General features: G+C 54.2%; 1 protein-coding gene across 1 annotated transcript; it reads right to left on the reverse strand.

The window, feature by feature from the left end:
• Window positions 1–1795: 1795 nt before the first annotated feature.
• On the reverse strand, window positions 1796–21419 carry Atg2a (autophagy related 2A). Its single transcript, XM_032891074.1, has 40 exons — window positions 21187–21419; window positions 18572–18734; window positions 18323–18475; window positions 18070–18172; window positions 17529–17763; window positions 16745–16841; window positions 16500–16661; window positions 16257–16397; window positions 15289–15526; window positions 15057–15204; window positions 14885–14977; window positions 14378–14533; window positions 14039–14282; window positions 13798–13894; window positions 13553–13712; window positions 12805–12947; window positions 12602–12717; window positions 12340–12497; window positions 11827–11977; window positions 11522–11715; window positions 11336–11416; window positions 10978–11084; window positions 10799–10891; window positions 9945–10015; window positions 9676–9752; window positions 9106–9270; window positions 8833–8962; window positions 8538–8752; window positions 7942–8150; window positions 7577–7712; window positions 6623–6826; window positions 6387–6488; window positions 6220–6301; window positions 5999–6131; window positions 5831–5903; window positions 5632–5714; window positions 5255–5376; window positions 3992–4146; window positions 2587–2739; window positions 1796–2509 (listed from the first exon to the last, which is right to left on the reverse strand). Exons 1-40 carry the CDS (start codon window positions 21355–21357, stop codon window positions 2273–2275), a joined length of 5751 nt encoding a protein of 1916 aa, XP_032746965.1. The 5' UTR covers window positions 21358–21419; the 3' UTR covers window positions 1796–2272.
• Window positions 21420–24172: the final 2753 nt, after the last annotated feature.

Consider the following 24172-nt stretch of genomic DNA (forward strand, 5'->3'; position numbering starts at 1 on the left):
GAATTCAGTACCTTAATAGTCTGAGCCAGCAAGGGCCTTGAGCTGTGTGACCTCAGACAAGTAGCTTAACCTCTCTGAAGTACTACACCCTCTACCTTTGCAAACCAGGGCTTCGAAGGTTGTCTTGCACACTGGTCTGTACTGGTGGGAAGCTGACTATCCTTCCACCCATTCTGTCCCTGCTGTGACAAGGAGCTTTGAGATGGAATCCCTGAGCTGACCCAAGTGTCTGGGAACACATCTCCATTTTCATCCCTTCCCCAGATTCTGGCCCAAGAGGTTTCAGTGACAGGGCCAGTGTTGGTCCTGCTGGGATTCAGGAAAGAAAAGGAAGCCTCTAGAGTGTGCTTGGGTCATGCCCCATTTGGCAGTGACAGATAAAGGCCCAGAGAAACAGGGGATGCTGACTTCGTCCTAGGAGGACAGACCAGCAAAGGAAAGTGCCAGACTTACGGTTTCCCCAGAGCCCAGCAGCCCCCTCAAGGCCCAGGTAAGCCCAGCCTCCTGCTGCATGAGGCACTGCCCTTCCAGAAGAGACATAGCTGTTTAGGAATCCTGTCTTCGCAATGTTGGGAAGCTCCAGCACAGATGCCGGAGCCACCTTACCCAAAGGTGGAAACTGAGGCACAGAAGAGAAATGGGCTTCCCCTAAAGCCCCTTGCTCAGAAGAGCTGATGGCTTTGCAGGAAGGCTTGGAGTTGGGAATATTCCACAGCCTTCTGGAGGACAGCCTGGGAGCTCTTACCTTGCACCTAGCTGGCCTTCGGGGCATAAGGAGGAAGTGGGGCCACCCTAGGCCAAGCCTTTTGAGCCGTTGGCCCAGCCCTGGTAGTGTTAATGATTAGCCCACTGCCATCAATACTGGTCCTAAGTGGGGTCCGAAGGGCAGCAGGCCTGGACTGTGCCCCAGCTGGCAGGGGCGGGTCCAGGAAGTGCCAGAGTGGGCCTTCAGCTACCTAGTGGCATCAGACCTTGGCCACCCATGGGCTTGTCTCTTCTTCAGACTTTATTGGCCTGACCTCTTGCCTAGTCTGTTGGCCCTAGCTAACCACTGGCAAATTTGGGGTGGGGGACAAGGAAAGGTTTCCTCTGTTCAATACTCAGATCTATGATGGGGCCAAAAAGGGGAGACCACAGCTAACTTCAGAGGTAATCAGGGATACCCAAAAGTGATTCTTCCCACAGGCCCACCCACTTCCTGTCAGTGCTCCTGAGGGTGGACTGGGGTGCTCCCTTGTGAACAATGTGTGTGGGATGGGGGCAACAGGTGTCTTTGGGACAACATAGCATTGTCCCCGCATAAGACCTGGACACCTCAAAAGCCATTCTCTGGAAATGGTGGGAATAGCTTCCAGAGTGCCTACGACTCACCCTTCCAGAGTGGGAAACTCCTGGACACTGTCTTGGCTGGCAGACTTAACAGGTATTGCGTTAGGTCACAATTCGGAGCCTCTCAGGAGAGGCCAGGAGCCTAGCTTTGCTCCAGACTCAAGATTAAGGCTGGACCCTGGAGTCTGACAGTTATAGAACCAAGAAATGGGGTTTGGTGCAGGTTCCCAGGGATGCCTCCTCTGGGGTTGCCAGGCAACTCCCCCAGATTCACTTGGAAGTAGTGCCAAGATGACAGCACCCAGCATAGTAGGTAGGCTGAGCCCAAAGTGGAAGAGGGAGGCTGGTTTGCCTAAGGCTGAGGGTGGAGTGTGGTGCCTCCTGGTGGCAACAGATGGGTACTGCGTGCAGGGGTGGGAATGGGCAGGTCAAGGTTTATGCAGCGCAGGCAGGGGCAGACTGTGGCTTCACAGGTACAGAGGACCTGGCGGTGGGCAAGTTTATTCCACTTCATGCAGACACTGACCCACACCCTCAGGGAGCTTAAAAATACACTGACCCACATGGCATCTATCCCCCACCTCCCCATGAGACACGGAGAGACACTTGGCTGAGTGGGGTCCATAGGTCCAAAAGCCTCCATCCTCATTCTGGAACAAGGCAGCAGTGTGGGCCCAGGTAGCAGGGAGGAGCAGCATCCTTTCTCCCCAGACGAAAGTGCACAGACAGGGCAGAGGCCCCAGAGCCGGGAGGCCCCACTCTCCCGGTCAATTGGCAACAAGCAGGCTGGGCAGGTATCCTTCACAGTGGCCATCCTTTGAAGGACCTGGTGGCCTAGCTGTGGGTCACAGCAATCAGGAAAACAGGGAGCTGGTGGCACCACTGTGGCTGGCTGGACACAGTGGGCATGTTGGGACAGTGGGTGGATCTTGGGTGCCTGCAGTCAGTCCTGGGTCTCCTCCAATCGCCACTTGAGAGCATGGTCCTTGTGTGCATCTGGCAGGATCTGGTTACGCATGCCCCCTAGCACGTTGGATGTTGCCTCTGTTGCTACAATTATTGGTTTTACCACAGTTGGGGGGAGCTGTCGGATCACACCCCCCACGGCACCTGTCAGTCCCTTCTGCTCATGGCCCCTTGACGCCACATCGCAGATGGTTTGCGCTGTATCCAGGATACCCTGTGGAGGTCAGAGGTCAGTGAGAGTGAGGGGTTGGGGGTGGAGGCAGCTGGAAGTGGGTCTAGGGTAGTTCTCACCTCTCGAACAGCGTCATATGCCTTAGCCATGCCTTCCCGGAGGTCAGCAGGTTGTTGACCTCTGCGTAGTTTCCGTGAAGAACGTTTGTCTTGTAGGGATCGGGAGATGGGAGATGCAGGGGACAGGATGTCATATACTGTCTCAGCTGTAGCCTGAAGGACACCAGAGTTGGATGGTGAGAGGTGGCCAAGCAGACAGTGGCCTTCGCCTTGCAGGCCAGTCTGGAGACCAGACCTCCTTTAGCATAACTATTGCCTGTCCTAACTGGTCTTTGTCTCCTCCTTCCTCTTCCCCTTCATTACCTCCCTCTGAGAACTTCCTTACATTTTTGTTAATTATTTTTATTTATGTGTGATTTGTGAGAATGCAGTGCTCCTGGAGGTCAGAAGAGGGCACTGGATCCCTTGGAGCTGGAGTTAGAGCCACCTGTGAAGTGCTAGGAACTAAACCCAGGCTTCTGCAGTGCAGCATCGGCCTTAACTGCTGGGCTACCTCTCCACCTCTTCAAGGACCTCCGTAACTCAAGGAGATATCTACACACCCTTCCAGGGCTGGTAAGATGTCTCCGAAGGTCAAGGCACTTGCTGTGTGGTGACCTGAAATCAATCCCCAACCTCAGAGACCCACATGGTAGAAAGGACTGAGTTCCCAGAATGTCTGACTTCAAATATAAGCCATGGCACACACACAGAATAAATAAGCAAATAGGAGGAGGAGGAGGGAGGAAGAAGAGGAGGAGGGGAGGAGGGGAGGAGGAAGAAGAGAAGGGGGGAGGAGGGGGAGGAGGAAGAAGAAGAAGAGGAGGGGGAGGAAGAAGAGGAGGAGGAGGAGGAGGAGGGGGAGGAGGAGGATGAGGAGGAATCTTTTGGGCTTCAATGCTTGAAGGCACTGGAAAACTTCCCTGTGGGCCTCACCCCTGGGCTGCGCATGCTGAGGCCGGCCTGAGCTGTCGCTAGAGGGCACCCCTGTACAGATAGACCCTAAGAGTTATCCAAACAAGACTGCCTTCTGACTGTCCCTGAGGGCTGAGCTCAAAGCTCTCTCCACGCAGTGTTCCCACAAGCCTGCAGGCTCGCCTAGCCCTACCCCAGGACTCAATCACTCCCCTAAGACCCGAACTTTGGTAGGGGGTGGCCTCCGGGGCCCAGTAAAGTATAAAACCCGGATGAACTAACTAGGACGGGTTTCTGCATCTGCTCAAGGTACATTCATCACAGGTAGCTGGGAGCATGGAAATACGGTTGGCTCTGATAACCGTATTGCAGAATGCACTTTGGCCCCACCATGGGAACTTCCATGTCATGTGGCCTTTAAAGACACCCAGCCTTTTCAAGTTCCAGCTTTCAGTGGGACTGTGGGGACTGTGGGGACAGAGTCAGGAGCCTGTTCGAGCCCTGCACTCACCTGGATGGCCTGGACCAGCCTGTTGCTCAGTTCCAGAGCAGCAGAGGCTGTGGATGACCCAAAGGAGGCAGCGCCACGCTGCAGCCCCCGAATGAGGCGCCCATCTTTCCTGTACTGCTCGATGGGTAGCCACAGCAGGTCCCGGAACCCCTGGACTGGAGGACAGGATTACCAGAGATGCCGAGCTTGCCCAAGGACGCTTACCCCTTCCCAAGCCAGTTCCTTCCTCCCTCCTCCCTCCTCCCTCCCCTCCCTCCCTCCTCCTCCCCCTCCCCCTCCCTCCCTGTTCTTGAGATAGGGTTTCTCTGTGTGAACGCCCTGGCTGTCCTGGGACACACTGTAGAATAAACTGTCCTTGAACTCACAGAGATCTGCCTGCCTCTGCCTCCCAAGTGCTGAGATTGATAGTTTCTTTTTCCTTCGTTTTTTGAAAAACAGAATCTTGCTAAGTAGCTTTCTCTGGCCTACCCTGGCCCATATTCAGGTTGATTTTGTGTTCTTGAAATAACAAGCAATCCTCCTGCCTATGCTTCCCCAGTGCTTGGATTACAGGCACATGACATAGCACCTGGCATCCAGAAGTCCTATCACATGCCTGTGATGCCAGCCTGGGCTACCAAGACTGGCTCAAAAAATAAAACAGTGCCAGTGCCCTATGATCCCAGCACTTGGAAGGCAGAGGCAGGTGGACTCTGCGAGTCCGAGAATAGTGAGTTCCAGGACAGACAGACAGCTACATAGTGAGACTCCAGTTTAAAAAATAAAAAGTAGCTGGGTTCGGTCCCCAGCTCCGAAAAAAAAGAACCTAAATAAATAAATAAATAAATAAATAATAAAAAGTAGGGGTTGGGGATTTAGCTCAGTGGTAGAGCGCTTGCCTAGGAAGCGCAAGGCCCTGGGTTCGGTCCCCAGCTCCGAAAAAAAAATAGATAAATAAAAAATAAAAAGTAAAGTAGGAGAGCCAGCAAGATGGCTCAGCAGATAGAGGTGCTTGCCACCAGGTCGGCTGGCCCAGGTTCAATATTGAGGGCTTGCAGAGAGGGAGGAGGGATTAATACTCATGGGCTGTCCTCTGACTCCCGCACTCTATGGCATGCAGGCACCCACGTGTACACACAAAGTGAATGGAATTATTTCAGAAAGTGGAGTCTTTCCTGGGAACCTCTCCCACTTTTGGGAGCTTTCCTTACTTCCCTTGATCTATATTTGTTCTGTAAAAAACCCCAACCAAACAAAACAGAGTTCTCAAAGCCAGACACTCACAGAGTTGTACAACCGAATGCATGGGACCCACGCCTCCCAGCAGGCCAGGCAGCTGGTTCTTTCGGATGTCCTGCAGCCATTCATTGAGGGCATAGCCAAGCACTTTGTCCACACCTAGGAGCCTGGAAGGTAGAGAGGCAACAAGGATGAGATGGCGGAGAGTCACACACTGAGGGCCGGGGCAGTGGACTAAGTCCCTCTAAGACAAGTGTGAGCATCCATTCATCTCAGGGTCTTACCCAGAGCTGTGGACAACAAAAGCTACTACAAGGAGAGCCGAGGCCTGAGAGCAATGAGGACCTGGCCAAGGCCATACGACCCATGAGAAACTGCAGAGGGAAGGTGGCAGACTCTCCCCAAAGGGGCTGGGAGCTCACCCATGCCGGCAGCAAAGCCTCTTGAGCTTCAGCTCGGAGCAGTTGAGCTGGGCCAGGCCAATTAGGAGTCCCATGAAAGTGCCCTGTTGGGAGGGAACACAGGCTGCGTGGCTATGTTTTGGGATACGCACTGTGAATCCTGGTCCCAGACATTGGACCCATAGAGAGTAGCTCGTTCCTGCGGGATGGAACTACTCACCACCTGGTCCACAGTGACATGTTTGCCATGGTAATCCAGGCAGATAGGCACCTCAGATGTGAAGCGAAACTCCCTGCGGGGGAGAGAAGGGAGAGGAGAACCTTTGGTCTCTAACCTGGTCACTGGCCAGCTTCTCAGACAGCCTGGCCCAGAGCCCCTCCACCCTACCTGAAGTAGATGGGCTGTTGGTCAGAGGAGCTGTGGCTACTGCCTGGAGCTTCCTGGGGGCTGCTGGCTGTCTCTGTGCCCTCAGACTGCCCTTCCTGGGGGCTGCTGGGCCGGCTGTGGGTCTCTCGGTGAGCTGCAGAAAGAAAGGTCAGAGATCAAGGACGGAACAGAGGATGTGGGGTAACCAGGATCTAGACTCCCTCCCTGGCCGGGTCTCTCACCCTCCAAAGTGTCCCCTGGGACCATGGGGTTGATGCTGGCTGCTAGGCTGGTGAAAAAGTCCTTGAGGAAGAAGAGGGCATCCTGTAGGGAGAGTTCTGGGTCAGATCCAGCGCCTGGCAATGGGGAAGGGCTCACACTGAGGCTCTGCCTTTGACCATCGACTCACCTGGTCCACATTGAGCCTCAGAGGCATCATGGAGACTCGAAGACAGCACTCCGGCCCTCCTACACTGCTGGTGGGAGCCACGTGCAGTGCCTTGATGGTGAGCTAAGGCAGAGGATAAACTAGGTGTCTGCTGGGCCTTGTGAGCCCTATTCCTGACTGCCATCACCCCTGCCCTCCAGACGTACCTTCAGGGAGACTATGGGAAAGACACTGCCCACACCCAGGTGCATTCTTACCATGTTGGAGTGTGTGCGCCGTGGCAGCCGCTCGCTCGTGTGCAAATGAAGGAACTTGTTGATCTTGGAGGTGGCCAGCCGGTCTCGGATCTCTAGCTCCTGAACAATGAGCACCTGGCGGGACAGTGGTCGCTCATCCAGTTCCTGGTCCTGGCCCCCAGCTATGGCTGACTCTTCTGGGTATACTTCATGTTGGAAGCTCACCTGCAGGTAGATGAGGCCTGAGTTGGGAGCCAGGCCCAAGAGGGATGGGGAGGTCCGGCTGAGGTCCTTTCCCTCCCAGAGAGCCTTCCTGTCCCTGTCCCACCCCATGAGTGGGACATGCTTGAGTGCCGACACAGCTGAACCTATGACCACCAATCTGGGCATACTGAACTTGGCCTACCCAAATCCGCCCAAATCCACCCAAATCCACCCCCAGCCTCTGCTTCCCTGAAAGTGACCCTGGAGGCTCCTTCGTACCTCACTGGTCTCTAAATGCTTTCCTGCTCTCTGCCCAGGATGGCCCCAGCCTCTCTAAGCCATGCTCTGTGACCACAGGTGGGCATGCTCTGGGCTCACAGGGGCCTTGACTTGTTCACTGTGACTCACTGGCTTCCGGCCTGCAGGCCCCCATCTGTCTCATTAAGCTTCTTTCTGAATGCTTCTGGCTCCTACCCTGCTAGGATGCAGCCTCTTAAGCCCTCTCTACTACTAACAGCCTTGTGTTTTCTGTCATCTGTCTTCATGCTTCCTCAACCAGGTAGGTGGCTCTAAGAAACACCCTTCTGGGCTCCGTCCCTTTGGACTGGGCTCCTATTCACATAGACACAGTATTGAACCTGTGGCTCCTGCTGTCCAGCCCCTCTGGAATCTGTCTGTATCATAGCCTACTGCCTGGTGCTAGCTGGCATGGTTTCTCTCCCCAGAGTCTCACTTCTATGTTCTGTGTTCACCCCCAACTCAGCCACTCACTTTGCTGAGCTGGATCTCCATGAGGACCTGGTGTTGCCGTCCAATGCCACCTTGGGTACGCCAGGAGTTCTGTGGCCGGTTGGGACCAGAGGAACGGGAAGGTGAGACCCTAGGGCCTGCGAGGCCTACTCTTGCTCTGTGAAAAAAGGCACATGGGGACAAACTGACTCTGAGGAAACATCTTCTATCTACAGCCTCAGCAAAGGCCTTCTAGCCTGGAGTAGGAGAGCCTGAGGGTGAGGAAGAATCAAGGTCAGGATAGGCAGGTGGGCGATGCATGAGGCTTGCGGTGCTGGCTGCTGGAGGTCACAGCTAGGCTATACCCGGATTCTAATCCCACCAGCTGCTACCTACACGCCTCTAACCTGTAAGTGGGGTGAAGGCCAAAGTCTCTACCCCCATAAAGGTGCCAGATGAAGGAGACCTCCCGTAGTACCACACGGCTGCTGGGCACTGGGAAGTGGGCAGGCGCCCGCAGCAGGTCAGTGCTTCCCAGGGGCTGGGAGAAGTGGCCATCATGCACAACGATGGGGCCTGGATGCAGCTGAGTCACGATGGGCTCGCCGTCTCGGGGCTGCCAAGAAAGAGTTGAACAAAGAGGTGTGACCGCACACTCAACCCCTTTATGGCAGAGCCGACCTTTATGTCTCCTCACTGTCCCTTTTAACAAAAACTGGCCCTCCCAGTCTACCAGCCCAGTGCCTGTGTCTGAGCGGTCTATCCAGGAGTCTCTTGCTGGGCCTGTCACCTGGAGCTTCAGAGAGCGTGGACATTAATTGTACCAGCTTTGGTAGTTACACAGCCCTCCCTTCTGCTAACTAGTCCGTGTCTGTATTGTGTCCTCCTCTGGACTGTCCCATCTGTTCCTTCAAGTCAAGAGCCAGGGCTGCTTCTCCTACCCAAGAGCTCTAGAAGGGCCGAGCAACCCCTGAGCATCCAGAACTCCCATCCCAACACACACCGCAATGCCTAGGCCAGGGGCGTCAAGGATGCAGAACTCATCACTGTCCAGGGTGTCTCCATCCCCTTCCTCTTCTTTGTCATGTTCCTTTGCCTCAGAACAGGACCCCAAGGTATGAGAAGGGCCCCCAGGAGGAGGCAAGGGGGCCTGGGCCCCACTCCGTTCACCTGGGAACAGATAGACGGAGACGGGAGAGGCCTGAGGAAGTGGGCCACCTGTGGGAGAAAGAGGCCAGTGTGAGATGTGGTTGGGGGAACCTGCCTGGGCCTGCTATCCCTGGGGCACCCTCACTGACCTGATGACTGGGCCAGCTCCCGTAGGCTACGCCGTTCAGTGTCCAGAAGGGCATCAGTCAGGTCTCGCTGGTTGATGAGGGCTGTCTCCACTGGTAGGCACGAAGGCAGGGAGGCCGGGCTCTCTGAAAGCTGAATCAGGAAAGAGGAGGGGCAGGAGTGAACACCAGAGGGAGGGGCAGCTCCAGGGCTGCTTCATCCCAGGCCTTGTGTATGTGTAAAGAGAGGGGCCTGGCCAAACTCTGGTAGCCTGTGTGGCCAGACCTCATCTGTACCTTCTGGCCGGCGATCTCCGTAGGGCTGGGGGGCTGGGGTGGGGGGTGCAGGTCACCGGAGCTGGTTACATACTGGAGCAGGTTGACCAGCAGGGCGCAGGAGTCAGCACAGCTGTGTACATGCACCACATTGTTGGAGCAGCGCAGCTCAAACAGCGGCTGGCTCTGTGGGTGGTGGGCATGGCATTGGCACAGGAGCCACACACAAACCAGGCTCCCCTTCCCACAGGGCATCTCAGCTCTGTCTCCCACACAGAGGGGGGAGAGCAAGGGGATATTCCCTTGTCTGGCCAGCTAAGGCTGCCCAAATATGTAGTCATTCCAGACGACTGATGGAGTACTGCTCACATACACAGCCCTGCAACTGCAGCCTAGTGATGTGGGCTCCACAGTGGCTGTCTCCCTGGGCCACCTGTCCTGCCTCAGGTGCCATCTGTTGCCCTCAGTGGGTTGGAAGGACACTCACAGGGACATGACCCTTCCCCGGAGTAACACTAGCGGCAGCCCGGCAAGGTAAGGGCACATTGTGACAGCCACAATTCTCCCGACTCCTGGTGGCCTCACACTTACCAGTCTGCCCTCGGTGCTGCCCTTCCAGGTTTTGATTACAAGCTCCAGGAGGTCAATGTCCAGGACGCAGACATAATCTGAGGCAGAGAACAGAAGAAAGGCTCTCATGGTCTCTGTCCACACTGCCCCTGCCCCACCCCTCACCAGGGGAAGAATTCACTGTCAGACACAGCTGTGCAGACATGCGTGTGCATGCGTGTATGTGGAGTTCGGACTAGTAGCTGGGTGTCACCCATGGTAGTGGGGGAGTCGACCCAGGCCCTGCCCACCTCGCCGCAGGTCCAGGTTCTCCACCTCACACTTGTCAGACAGGTACAGAGCGGAGTCATCGAGGATGAACCTGGTGGGGAACAGGGCTGAGAAGGGCCCAGGAGCCACTGCAGGTGGCAGCTCAGTGGCAGCTGGGCAAAGGGGCAGCAGGGGTCCAGGAGGGGAGGGGCAGAGGGCTCCCAGAGCCTAAGGAGCTGCAGTCATGGCGCCTTGTCAGCCTCAGCCCTGTCTCAGGACGGACATGGGGCCTGGGCTCAGTGTGGAAGACCCAGCAGGCAGTACTCACTCTCCTGGGACTTAAAGATACTCAAAACATTTCTAATTCTCTTATTGAACTTGTACTCCTCTCCCATCCCCCTACCACACGTTTATACATCCATCCACATAGTCCCAGGGATTGAACACAGGACCTTGCCCTCATCAGGTACATACATGGTCTAATGTGGGCCACCTCTCTCCACTTTTTGAGACAGACTTACTAAGTTGTGCAGGCAGGATTCTCTGGCTTCAGATTCATAAGAGCTGGGATCCCGTAACTACTCTACCGCTACCAGCTTTTGAAATCAGGCTCACAGGAATAGCTTTCTTTCTCCTTCCTTTTCAGTGCCGTGTGGAGCTGAACCCCAAGCCTGGGCTGCATTTAGTTATGCACTTGGTTCTAGCTTGCTGTCCTTTTGTATGCTTTGTAGAACTCCCAGAGTGAGATTACAAGACTGATTTTGGGTGGAAGCAGAGACAACGCACATCCCTGAGGACATGTGAGAACATGGGGCTCCGGGTAGACAGGCAGCAGGAAGTCAGCTGCAGCCCAGCTGGGAATAGGATGGGCCAGGCCTAGGGGCAGCCTGCATACCTGAGCAGGAAGGTCGATGTGTCCATGACAATGTTGCTGGAGAGGGTGAAGGTCTCAGCAGTGATAAGGACACGCACAGGGAGGTAGAGGGGCCTGAGGGGGAGACTTAGGCTGGAGCAGGTTTCTTACATGTAAGGCTGGCCCCTGACCCTGTGTCCCCCAGCCCCCCTGCATGGCACCTGTAATCCACAGCACAGGAGAAGAGGTGTGTGTGCAGAATAGTGATGACTGTTGGGGGCAGGTAGCCCAGCACAGCGTCATCCAGTACATCCAAGAAGTCCAATAGCTGCACAGGCCGGAGGGAGGGGAAGGGGAGGGGACAGGGGAGGGGACAGTAAGGACATTATGAGCTCCTCTAATACCTTCCTGTCCAGACCCTGTCCTGGCTGGCACCACACCTGCTGCCCACCAGCTGTCTACCACACCCCTTGTCAGCCTATATTTTTCACACTGGTCTCCTCAGCCCATGTTTGACCTGCTTACCCAAATCAGTTTGGAGTTACAGGGCAATGTGACTTCCCAAGAAACTTTGCTCACCTGGGAGTGCCAGCTCTGCTCAGGAGGGGCCATATAGTGGCGTAGAGTGGCTTTGTGCAGCCGTATTGTCACCAAAAATTCCTGGGGACGGAAGAGCAGTTAGTCAGGACGGTGTAAACCCAGCTCCAGTGTGCAGAGGAAGCTACCTAAGTCGTGCATGTGGGTGAGCAGCAGAGGAACCTGTACCTTGACATTCTTGTGGGGGTCCAGGTGGATGCGGACAGCTGCAGACAGCATGGGGGGACCCTGGCTCTTGCGGCCCAACGTTCCCCGCTCAGTCACCCCTTCCTCTGATGGGTAGATGGTTGGAGCCAGCTGAGCTGGGGGAGCAAAGCTGGGTACTTCCAAGTGAGTGGGCAGCAGGTAGTCCTCAATGGCCGCTGAGAAAAAAGCCTTGTAAGCCCAGCTGAGGCTGTGACCACCCCACTCACGGCACACAGCCCTCCTGAAACCTCCCTGCCCAGCGATGTATGCTGCAGCGGCCCCCACACCTCGATGGTAGAGTGTTGCCTTTTCAGCTTCCAGGCAGAAGTAGCCAAGCCCCGGCTGGCCACAGTACTGGGCTACGCTGAAGATGGTGCCTTGCTCCACATCTAGTACCAGCTCCCCGTGAGTGGCATCCAGCCGCTTCCCTGTCTCATCCTGCAGATGTGCACACGCTCAGTTTCATTGCTGCACCCAGCATCCCTGACACCCAGGGACAGGGGCCTCTTAACATCCTGGCCTGAGGCAGGCCGGGTTCCTTCAGGATATCATTGGAGGTCTGTACCATGTGTTTCTTACTAAAGGGGAAGGACCTGGCTGCACTGGGACCTTTGTGCTTTACAGAGAAAGTCTGGGAAGTGGCTGGCAGCTATGAGGGTTGATGGGCAGTCGGAGTGGGGAGGCAGACCGCTGGCCCTTTAAGTTTTCTGCTCTCCTGGTTCCTAACTTGAAGCTGGCAGGCTTGTATGGCTCCTAGAACTCTCTGGAGTCAGAAGCTCACCTGCTCTGGGCTGCCTCACCTTAGCCTCACAGAACGCAGTGATCCGACCCTTCAGCACTGTCACCAGTGTGGAGAAGGTACTCTGAGACTGACGATGGGAAGGTTCCGGGGCAGGAGTCCGGGGGGCACCTGATGCCATCGAGAAGAACTGGGTGTCTTCTTCATCCGAATCCGAGTCTGAGTGAATAGGGCAGCTGAGTAGGAAGAAGATGTGGAGGGAAGGCCCCGCCCCACCCAGACCTGTACTACCCCTTCCTGTCCAGCCAATGTTCTTCTCATACCTAGCTTGAAGGCTGACTTGCACATCTTGAACCCAGAAGAGCCGGGCGGCCGAGCAGCAGTGGTGGATGTGGGAAGTAGGTCTGCAGGCTCCCACATGAGCAGGTCATTGTTGATCCTGACAGGAGAGAGCAACAACAGCAGAGGTCAGAGGACACGGTCACCAGCCCAGCCCAGCCAAGCCCAGCCGGCCCCGTCTCGCCACCTGTTGTAGATGCTTTCGTAGACCTCCTTGCTGGGCAGGAAGATGTGGGCACTGGGCATGATCACATCCAGAGTACAGCGGGACAGCGCCAGCGTCCGGCTCTGGAATGCCCTCATCTCCTCAGGGTCTCCAGGGATCACCATCTGGACAGGTGAGAAAGTCAGCCAGGAGACTTGCACTGGCCTGTTTCTGGATTCAGAATCGAAGATTTTGGCATCCATAGACCCATCCATCCATCCATCCATCCATCCATCCATCCATCCATCCATCCATCCATCCATCCTTTCTCTCCCAGGGTGGGTTATGTTTGTCTGGGACAGAGTACCCAAGAATCTCCTCCCTAACCTAACGACTTCATGAATGGGAATCCCTGTAATCTTCACAATAACCTTCAAGACAGCAATTTTGGGAGGAAGCACACAAGCCACCAGGCAGTGGAGCATGTCTAGGAACCCACGTGTCCTGTCCCAGGCCATTCGCTGCCTCACACTTAGCCCTTGCACTCGTCAACCTCAGAGGAGGATCCTGAGACCTGAGTACACCATTGTGTTAGGTGCTGACCATGGGATCCTGATCTTGGTACTGAAGGGCCTATTCTCCTGAACTTACCTCCCCACCCCTGGGCAGGGATGGATCCTTCAGAGTCTCTTGGTACCCAGAATAGAAGATGCTCCTCTCAGCAGGAGGCCCCTTGCCACAGCCCAGACCCATAAATGGCACCCACAGTGGAAAAGCCAGGGAGCCTCACCTCCTCAGTTTCATACATGGTCCGCTTGGAGGAGAAAGGTGAGGGCTCAGGCTGCTGGAGCTCACATGGACTCTCGGTAGACAGCTCTAGATCCCGGCCTTTCTCAGAGGCTGTCTCCCACTGTGTGCCACTGGACTGGGGGTTCAGGGTCACCACTACCCTGCCAGGACACAGGCCTATTGGTGCCCTGCCGAAGTACCAATAGATGGCTCCTCCCCAGCCGCCCCTTCTAGCACTCCACTTACTGAGGTAGGAAGTACTTGGCCTCAGTGCTCCTGGGATCCAGAGCCTTAGAGACCCGCAGGCAGGGGACAGGTGGCTTCTCTCCATCTTCGTAGATTCCTGCAGGGGACAGAAAGGACAGCCTTGCTGCTACCTCTTCTTTTCCTTACCATTGCCCACCCAGAGTCCTATCAGTGTCCCGGGGATAAAAGGCTTCCTTACCTGTCCTGGGGACCAGCCCAGCTGTTCCCTGGACACTCTTACCTTGTAGGTCTGAGCAAGTAAGTTCCAAGCGGGTAGGAGCTGGGGGGCCAGGCCCACTGTTGAGCTCTGAGCGGAACTGAGGCTCACTCAGCAACAGTCGCAGCTGCTCAGCCCGCACAGCCTGGCCAGCCCAGGGGTCCCGTTCAGGCCGTAAGTCTGGGACGGGGAAGCGTAGCCTCAGGGTGGCCCGGGGTGCTGAGAGACGAAACACTGTCTGCTGCTCAGTGGCCTGTGGGGGCTCTGTCTGTGGAAGGGCTGGGGATCAGAGCTGCTACAGGGGACTGACAGAGCTTAAGTGCCTACTTCCCACCCCAGCATAGAACCAGCAGGGCATCTCACTAGTAGGCCAGCGGGTGGCTCAGAGGGTGTGGTGATTTGACGGAGCAAGACAGCAAGGCGGTCCAGCGACCCCAGCTCCACATCAGCTTGGAAGTCAGCCAGGTCCAGGGAGAGTTCTGAGTGACAATGGCAGGCAGTGGAGCGCCGGGACCGGCTCTAGTTAGGGGTAATGTGAACAGGTCAGCAAGGGTTGTGGGGTTGAGTGAGGACAGGGTAGGAAGCAGCTTCCGTAAACCAAAGTTCCTAGGTTTCCCAGTGGTGGGAGAGGAGCTGGGTTGGAGCCACAGCAGAAACAGAAGGGGCTTTAAACACCCCAAGCCACCACACCCAGATTATGCTGGTTTATACAACAAAAGCCAGCAACACTTGGCTTTGTCGACCTTAGTGGTTCAGCAGAGGCAGGGGAAGAGAAAGCCACAATAATAGCAAGGTCAGAATGGGGACAGATATGCAGGGAACCCTGAAGGGAGGTGCAGTCTGGCTAGGGCAGCCGGCACTCTGGCTTACCTTGAGCACCCGGCGAAAGGTTTGTGTGTGGCGCAGATGGGCGCAGGGCCGAGCTGAGGCTTCGGAGCCAGAGTAACTGGGGAAACTCAGGATCTGTAAGGGAAACACAGGCGAACAAGGTCAGGCTGGCCCTGACACCCACCGGAACCCCAGGCCCTTCCTCTGCCTTCACCTCTGTGTACTCTGGCTCTGAGGCAGCCCTGGGCCACAGGCACTCCAGCACCTCCAGCTGTCCGAAGTGCACTCCTGTGCTGCTTGTCCTCCGGCTGTGGCCGCCAGTACGCAGCTCCCAGGACAGCTGCACGGCTGTGCCTGTTAATCTGTGGGCAAGAAGACAAGCTTCAGGGGTTGGGTTGTGGGCTCTGGGTATTCCTTGTGAGTCCCTGACTAGGGTTGTGGTGTACCGGACATGGCTACAAGGGCAGGCCCTCTGGAAGCGTGGCCGGAGGTGGTAGAAGTCTCGGGACCCGAACGGCCCATCTTTGGCAGCATCGAACTCAGCAAAAAAGTGGGTGGTGAGGTCAGGTGATCCTGAAGATGGGGAAGCTGTCTGAAGCAACGTCAGGCTCAAACCTCCCAAGGTCATCTTCACCAGTGAGTCAGGGCGCATGGTATCCAGAAGGGGAGTCGGAGCCGTCTTGCCTGAGGGAACAGAGGCTTCAATGAGGGCCCCTTGGTATCTTAGTGGAGTCACAGTTGACCACTGAGAAGGGGGTTGAAGAAACCCTGGCTAGGCTGGTCATAGTGGCACATGCCTTAATCCCAGCACTTGGGAGGCAGAGACAGGCGTATCTGAGTCTACAGAATGAGTTCTAGGACAGCCAGGGCTACATAGAAAAACCCTGTCTCAATAAATTTTTTTTTTTTTTAAGGAGGAGAAATAATAAATAAAGTCTGGCTAAATTGGACCATGGGACAGCAAGATGGTGCTAGAAGGATCAATTGATATGAAACACACATACCGGGGTTGGGGATTTAGCTCAGTGGTAGAGCGCTTGCCTAGCAAGCGCAAGGCCCTGGGTTCGGTCCCCAGCTCAAAAAAAGAAAAAAAAAAAAAAAAAAAAAAAAAAAGAAACACACATACCAGTCTTTGCCCTACCCACTTACTTACCTACGAACTACAACATACAGCCTGGTCTTACTATGTGTGTTCTGTAGAAAGGGGAGCAGGGTTCCAAAAGCACTTACTATAAAACCAAGACTGTGTAGATTGCCTCACCAGCTTCCACTGAGTTAGGACCCTGGAGAACCCCCCTGATGGTGGCTCTGCAGACATGGCTGGGGTCTCCTGCTTACATCTACCCACTGTCCTGAGGTTCCTTCCACACCACCCTGCTCCTGAAATAAGCATCTGTGAGAGTCAGTGACTTACCACCTGAGTGGGTTGGGGTTGAGGGTCGATGGAAGGCCATGTTGCTGTGAACCGAGGAGCCCAGGTCTACACTATACACGGAGAGCTCAGAGACACCGGAGGTCACACTGCTTGTGAGGCCAGCCATGGAGAAGAATAGGTCTGGGGGTGAGGTGAGGAGAAGTCAGAAACAGACAGGTTTGGCCCCTCAGCTTTTGCACTGACACAAACTGCCCCTTCAATTTGAAAGGGCCTGGCACCGACCTGCACTGTCCAAATTGAGGGGGCTGGTGATGGGGTGCAGGCTGAGGGACTCAGCCACGGCACCCGCCTGCAGCTGCTGGTTCAGATCTTGCTCAATGAGCCACAGGTCTTCAGCACCTAGTGGGCGGCTCTTGTTCAGCTTGTCTGCCAGGCCTCCTGGATCTGCAGGGAAGATGTTTCAGTACAGCCTGCCTGGTTATCTCTAGATCGCGCCCCATCTGCTACCCACTGCCCAGCAGCCTCACCTGCAAGGTTGATGGCACTGAGCAGTTTTTGGAGCTGCTGGAGCTGACGCGGGGTCAAGAGCAGATGCAGGGATCCCAGCTGTCCTGATACCTCCAACTGAGGGCCAAGTGCACACACAGCCATGCAGCCTTTACATGCCACCCATCCCAAGAATGGCAACCCACCTGCCTGTACCCTGGGGACATGAGTTGTAATGTTAAACTTGCTAAACAGTTGAGTGGCCTTGGCCAACTTGATCTTTCAGAGTGTTTTTCCAGTTGCCAAGAAGACAGTAATCTTCACTGTAAGAACCAGAATTACTCTGTAGCCTAGGCTGGAGTCGAACCGAAGGTAATCTTCTGTTAGGCTCCCAAACGCTGGGATTACAGGTAGGGTCCGCCTGGGGCCAGCCAACACTTCCGGGGATAGATGGGTCAAACTCTTTCTTCTTTATTTGAAATGATTTTATTTTTGATTCAATGATTAAACAGAGGGGGGAGTTTTCAGTGTATATATGTGTGGATGAAGAATTTTAGAATACGATGATCATTCATTTGTTGTGTACTCTTCTTTAAAAGACTTGTTTATTCTATCAGTTTTATTTCTTAGATTTATTTATTTAGTGCACTGTCGTCATCCTCAGACATACCAGAAGAGGGCATCAGATCCCATTACATATGGTTGTGAGCCACCATGTGTTTACTAGGAATTGAACTCAGGACCTCTGGAAGATTAGTCAGTGCTCTAAACCACTGAGCCATCTCTCCAGCCCCATGGGTCAAATTCTTAAGGCCTGGGACTCACCTTGGGCCCCGGGAAGGCCTCATTCTGTTTCAGCTTCACCATGAGCTCCATGTACCCTGTGCAGCTGCCGATCTGCAAAGGTGGCTTTGGCGGGTCCACCTGGGAGGGCAGCTCTTCAAAGTACAGGCAGACCCCAGTCAGCTGCAGCAGCTTGTGCAAGAAGGCAGGTGGCTGGTGCACGTCCACAGGTGGTGCCTGGCTTGGGTCCCGCACTGCTTCGTCACAGTACTCCAGTCTGCGGAGTGAAAGGCCTGGCCTTGTCCAGACAACCCCAAGCCCCCCTCTTTAAAGCTGTCCTAGCAACATGGGCCTGAGGAACCTGGCTTCCATCTTGAAAGCTCAACTAACCTTTGGTTCTCTAAGTCTCAAAGTTCTTACAATCTGAGTGATTTTAGGTCTATACACAGTGTAGGCTCCCAACATAGCCCACTTTCCAAATCTCACCAATGCCCAACCTGACTAGACCCTGTCCCTTCCTAGGAGCCTGGCTCGGAGATGGGATGGAGGCATTTGTCTTCTGTCCTTCCCCTGCACTCCTTACCTCTGCACTCGGACCTCCACAGCCACACTCCGTTCCTCATCACCCAGTGAATGCTCCACCCTCACAACAGTGTTCAGGAAGGTCACCTTGATCCTCCGGAGCACTTGGGAAGGAAGGAAGAGAGTCTAGAGTTAGGTGGGGCACTGGCACAGTCTGAGTAGGAAGGTGGCCACCATACTACTATCTAAAATCCCTGTCCTGTAGACTGTGGAGGGCCCGAGAACAGACTAGTAGCAAGCAGGGGCCTGCTCACCAGTCTCAATGGTCTGTGCAAACATTTCCAGCCCCTCTAGGGGCTGTGGTGGTTCTGAGGGTTCTGGCAACCCTTCCCGAAGGCACTCTTGAGCCAGCTGCAGGCTTGTGGTCATGCACGAGGCCCAAGTCTGAGAGTCTGCAGCCTCTGGTCCTGTGGAAAGGAGCAAGGACTCAAGATAAGAACCCCAGACATCTCCTGGGCCCACTCCCAGCAATTGCCCCACCCTTAGTCTTACCCTGCTCTCACCTGAACTCTGGCGGGGTTGCAGGATAAGCTGAAGGCCTGACACACACACAGTGCAGTGGTCAGTGAGAAGTGCAGCCCAGGGGACAGCCACCTCGATGGAGCTCACGAAGCCTTCCACCAGTTCCAGTGGTGACTCCATTGACCTCAAAACCTCGTTCACAGACTGGGTAAGAGGCAAGGTAAATCAGTTCACCGAGGCTCCAAATATGGCTACCTGCCACAGTCTTGCACAGCCACTGCCTTGGAGAGCACCCTTGGCATGGTCATCCCTTATGCTATTTACATGGCCTTCCCTTAGGCCCTGATCTGTTTTTGTCTCACCATCAAACCCTTTGGGCCGGCTAAAGTCTCCTTCTTATGCTTGGTTCAAAACTCCATTTACTGTTGGGTGTGGTGGCTCCCATGCCTTTCCCAGTACTCAGGAGGCGTAGGTAGGTGGATTCTCAAGATCTAGGCCAGCCTGGTATACAGTTGGTTGAGTGCTTGCCTAACACATGCTAAGCCCTGGGTTCCATCTCCAGCAGAGTACAGCTGATGTACCGGAACTCACCTGTAATCCTAGCACTAGGGAAGCAGAGGCCAGAAGATTGGGGGGGTGGTGTGTCAAGGTGTGTATTTTGAACTAGAGGCCAACCTGGGCTACATAATATATGCGATTCTGAGTACCTTCTATGTGGCAACCAGAGGCAGCAGCAGGGAAAGATAAGAAATGCCTTCACCTCCCAGCCTGGCCAGGTTGTAGCCAGGGTCTCAGAATGCCAGGCTCCGACTCAGTCAGCAAGAACCAGGAAGGGGTGAGTAGAGCCTGCACCTAACCCAGCAGTATACCAACGATGAGCTGGTCGAATGAAGAACAAGGAAATAGGACTGTGGCCCCCATTCCGGGCGTGAGAACAAGTGGAGAGACCTAGTCAAGGGGGCAACAAGCAGTGCGTGCCCATCCTAGGCAAGCAAAAAAGTTCAGGGGTCACGTCCGGGAGAGGGACTGACCCAAGGCCAAATGGACCCTCAATCCTAGACCCACAGTACAGCTATGCATTCGAGACAGAGGATGGAAATGTCTGTGCTGGGGTTGTATGCCGGTCTGCCTGGGAGTGTCTAAGGCCATGAGTCACTGGTCTTCTCCCTGTGAACCCAGGTGCTCTGGGTAGTCCTCGGTAAACACCTGCTGGGGCCATGAATAAACAAACCCAGGCTGAGCCAGGAGGCAAGTAGAAGTTGAGTCAAAATTCCTCATCCACGGATGGGGAAACTGAGGCCTAGGCACTTCTCTTAGTCACTCGAGATACTGTGAAAACAGGCTGGGACCCAGGGCTCCATCCCCTTCTCAGCTTAGTCCTTGGGCCATGCAGTTGCTTTGAAAGCCTTCAAGGTAGGGCTGTGGGATGAAGAGCTGAGAGGGGGGCTTAAGTGAAGTGCCTGTGCTGTGTGTGTGTATGGGGGGGGGTAGAAAACACCCAGTGCCCTGGACACCCCCCCCCCACACACACACAAAAGGAACAGGAGTGGACTGGGAAGGCATTCTGGCTGAAAGCAAAAAGGGGGAGCCCAGATGCTGGATATTTTTCTGAGCAGCCTAAGAAGCGGAGGTTAGACTGCTGCTATTACAGGCCATGAGGAGATGGCACCATCTCTTCAACCCACATTTGTTCCCAGAGGCATGGCTCACCTCTAGCTCTGAGTGAAGCTGCAGACCCAGAGGCCAGCCAGAGTAGAGAAAGCCCTGCCACATGCCCATTCTACTTCTCTGGAGCTAGAAGGATGACCCCATACCAACCCTAAGCTGGTACCTCTAATTGGTGGCTCCATGGCTACTCCCCAGTCATCAGCTGTGACTCAGTGGCCCTCACTTGCCAGCCCATTCTCCTTTCCAACTCCATACCCTAGGACTCAGATCTCCTAAGCTGGGAGATATCCCAGCTTCTCCTCCCATCCCCCACCCCCAGCTAGCCCGAAGCTAAACCTCTACATCTTTCCTGGAGGGCTGCCCTCCAGGTAGAGATCCCAGAGACCAAGTCCCTCCCTAAACCCAAGGTAGGCCCCTCCCACTCTCCCAAAAGCAGGAAGTAGAAAGCTGCAACAGGCACACGAGGAGTGGATCAACACAGTAGGCAGTGACGCTGTTGTTGACATCCACATCCGGGGGAGATCTCCTCCCCTTATGCACAGGATCATCGGGGTGAGGAGGTCAGCACATATCTTTCCACAGGTGCCCCTGGAAGGGGTCTTAACACCCTCAAAGCCTCCCCTGAACCACCCTAGTTCCAACTCACTGCCCAGCTCTCCACGTTTCTCTGCCCCCCTCCTAAACTCTCGGGAATCCCCTTACCCAACCAGCTCCCCCAAACTCCGCATGATGATGGTGGCATTCTTTTGATAAGTGACATCTCACTTCCTAATCTGTCCCTCCCCTAGAGAGGTGAAGACAGGGACTCTTCTTCTAGCTTCTGGCTAAGAGGTGAAGGACCAGCCAGGGGGCCTGGTGAAGGCTGTCGGGGACCCACTGGCCTCTCCAAGCACAGTGTCAGTCCTCCAGCCCAAATCTTCAGCGAGGACCCTTTGGTGGCCCGTGATCCCTCTCTCCGCACCATCCCGCCTCTGCTGTGCCTCCTCACCCAGGTTTCCAAGTGAATATCCCGCAGGGCAACGCTGCCCTTGTACAGATCCAGGCTGAGCTGGTCCAGGCTGAGGTGCTCCTGAAAGAAGTGACCCAAGTAGTGCTGTAGCAAATAGCGGCAGACACGCTCTTTCACACAGTTCGACCATGGCCACAGCCATCGTGACATCTCGGGGACCGCCGGGCCCGGGCCGCTTCCGCTGGCCGACAGCCGGCGATCTCCGTCCGGCTGCGCTGTTCACTAGAGCCCCCGGTTCGCCCCGCCGCTTCTCTCAGCGCCAGGCCGCGCCCCCGGACGCCCAACCACGCCCCCACGCTCACTGCCATTGGTCATTGAGAAGGGCGAGGCCCACTGATTGGCCGTGGGAGGCGGAGCCTTAAGGAGCGAAAAAGGGACTGGACTCTTTGCGAGATGAAAAGCTCCCAATCGTAGTTTACGCTTGCGCATAAATTCTGAGTGGGAGGACCTTTAACCTCCTTGTTACAAGCTGCGGGAAGGCTGTAACCGTAGGGGCGACAGTCGGGCCAGGAAGAGTGCGCATGTGCCGATTTGTCCACCTTCTTTAGCTGATTGGGAAGAATTTAAAGGAACAGCGACCCACCTAACTTTGTAGACCGCTAATCAGAGGAGTAAAGTCAGTGCGAGTTTTGCAGACTGCATTTTGGCAACAAATACACATCTGCATTTTATAAACATTTTTTTTGTGACAAGTTTTTCTGTATTCTGGCTGTTCTGAAACTCACTCTGTAGACCAGGCTGGCCTCAAACTCATCTTCCTCTGCCTTCATAGTGATGGAATTTAAGGCTTGCATGCACTACCACGCCCAGCCCTATAAAACTTTTTTTTTTTTTTTTTCGGAGCTGAGGACAGAACCCAGGGCCTTGCGCTTGCTAGGCAAGCGCTCTACCACTGAGCTAAATCCCCAACCCTATAAAACTTTTTTTAGCCGTTTATCTTATCCATTCTTATTAACTCCCTAAGAGGCACTATTTGTTTCCACTTTTCTTTTCTTTTCCTTCCTTTCTTTCTTTCTTTCTTTTTTTTTTCCTTCTTCTTTTTTTTTTTTTTTTTTTTTTTTTTTTTTTTTTTTTTTGGAGCTTTGTTCGCTAGGCACCTTCTTCTTCTTCTTCTTTTCTTCTTCTTCTTCTTCTTCTTCTTCTTCTTCTTCTTCTTCTTCTTCTTCTTCTTCCTTCTTCTTCTTCTTCCTCCTTCCTCCTCCTCCTCCTCCTCCTCCTCCTCCTCCTCCTCCTCCTCCTCCTCCTCCTCCTCCTCCTCCTCCTCCTTTTTTTTGTTTTTCCAAGACAAAGTTTCTCTGTGTAGTGCTGGCTGTCTCGGAACTCTCTGAAGACTAAGCTATCCTTGAATTGAGAGATGCATCTGCCTTTGCTTCTAAAAGCTGGGATCGAAGACGTGTTCTCTCTCTCTCTCTCTCTCACATGAACGCGCGCTCGGACACACACACACACACACACACACACACACACACACATTTCTCTCCTTTTTAAAATTTCTGTCAGGTCCCCTTTTCCCAAAGTCTGGCATTTAGATCAAAACCAGGATTCCCTTGGGGACATACACCAGGCCAGTGAGTTCCAGACTAGCCTATAGTCTACAGAGCGAATTTCAGAACAGCAAGGTTACACAGAGAAACCTGTCCTGTGTTAGTGGGGGGATAGTTCCTACTTGCTAAGAGGAGCCATTCTCCTTATTTCTGGCAAAGGCTTATGTCTCTTTCATCAAGTCTTTTGTGCCTAATGTCTATCTGTCAAGGTCTATGCTACCCTCTTGGGCTCCCTCAGTCCCTACTCATAAGTACATGGTACAGAGCCATCCTGGCTGACATACCCTGTCACCTAAGCCTCTCCAGCCCTCTCTCTCTCTCTCTCTCTCTCTCTCTCTCTCTCTCTCTCTCTCTCTCTCTCCCCCTGCTCTGGCTGTACTCGTCCTCACATCCACAGGGACGCCGGTCTTCTCCTCAGCCATACTTAGGAGCAACCCTGTCCTCGTTTTCACTCAGTTTGCTATTGTTCCCAACTTAAGAGCTAGGACATAGGATTGTGAAGGTTGTCTAGCCCATCACCAGGAAGGCCTTCTCTTCCCCCCTCTTCCATTCCTATCTAAAGAGTGCACAGCAGGAGATTTAGGTCCCTTCTGCGGTCTGTTGGGGCCCTCTCTGAAATAATGGCTTTTATATCTCTAATCCTAAAATCAATAATTCAACTTCCCACAAACTGGGATCTCCTGTTTCCTACAGCCTGGCAGCTAAAGATGGCTTCTAAGCTTTTGTTTTGTTGTTTTGAGGCTAGTGTCCTCCTAGCTGATGTGGAACTCCACCATACAAAGGAGGCTGGCCTTGAACTTGTGGTGATGCTCCTGCCTCTTGGACTTTTCTGATCTTAAATGGTTGGGGACATAGGAAAAGAAGAATAACAACAGGTTTGGGTTTTTGTTTGTTTGTTTGTTTGTATTCTGGTTTATTTTTTACTTATACGAGAACACTGTAGCTGTCTTCAGACACACCAGAAGAGGGCATCGGATCCCATTACAGATGGTTGTGAGCCACCATGTGGTTGCTGGGAATTGAACTCAGGATCTCTGGAAGAACAGACAGTGCTCTTAACCACTGAGCCGTCTCTCCCAACTCCCAACAAATAACAGTTTTTGACATGAAAAAAGTCTCTCAAAATTCACTTCAGTGCCCATACACTGTTAAATGTAGTCTAGGGCCGCTGTCCTGATACAGTGACAGGGCTCAGGAATCAAGACAGAAGCCTATAAAGCCTAAAATATTTAATCTCCTATCATTTACAGAATGAGTCTTCCCTCCACTGTCCTACAGAGTTGGCTGCTGAACTTTTCTCCACGGACACCCAGAGTAACTGCAGCTCTAGTTTAGCTTTGATGGAGAGTTGACTCGGTATAACACCAAAGGCCAGCTCAGAGGAGTCTCAGGGGCCCTGGGAGATGGGGGCTGCAGGTGTA

The sequence above is a fragment of the Rattus rattus genome, chromosome 2, assembly GCF_011064425.1.
Source record: "Rattus rattus isolate New Zealand chromosome 2, Rrattus_CSIRO_v1, whole genome shotgun sequence".
NCBI classification, from domain to species: Eukaryota; Metazoa; Chordata; class Mammalia; order Rodentia; family Muridae; genus Rattus; species Rattus rattus.

Excerpts from the sequence above, each read along its gene's own strand:
- Atg2a (XM_032891074.1), bottom strand. The coding sequence starts at position 21,357 with ATGTCACGATGGCTGTGGCCATGGTCGAACTGTGTGAAAGAGCGTGTC. Across the intron at positions 11,716-11,826 it reads GGCAACACTCTACCATCGAG|CGGCCATTGAGGACTACCTG; the intron begins GTGTGGGGGCCG and ends CTTTTTTCTCAG. Across the intron at positions 11,085-11,335 it reads AGCAGAGCTGGCACTCCCAG|CTATTGGACTTCTTGGATGT; the intron begins GTGAGCAAAGTT and ends CGGCCTGTGCAG.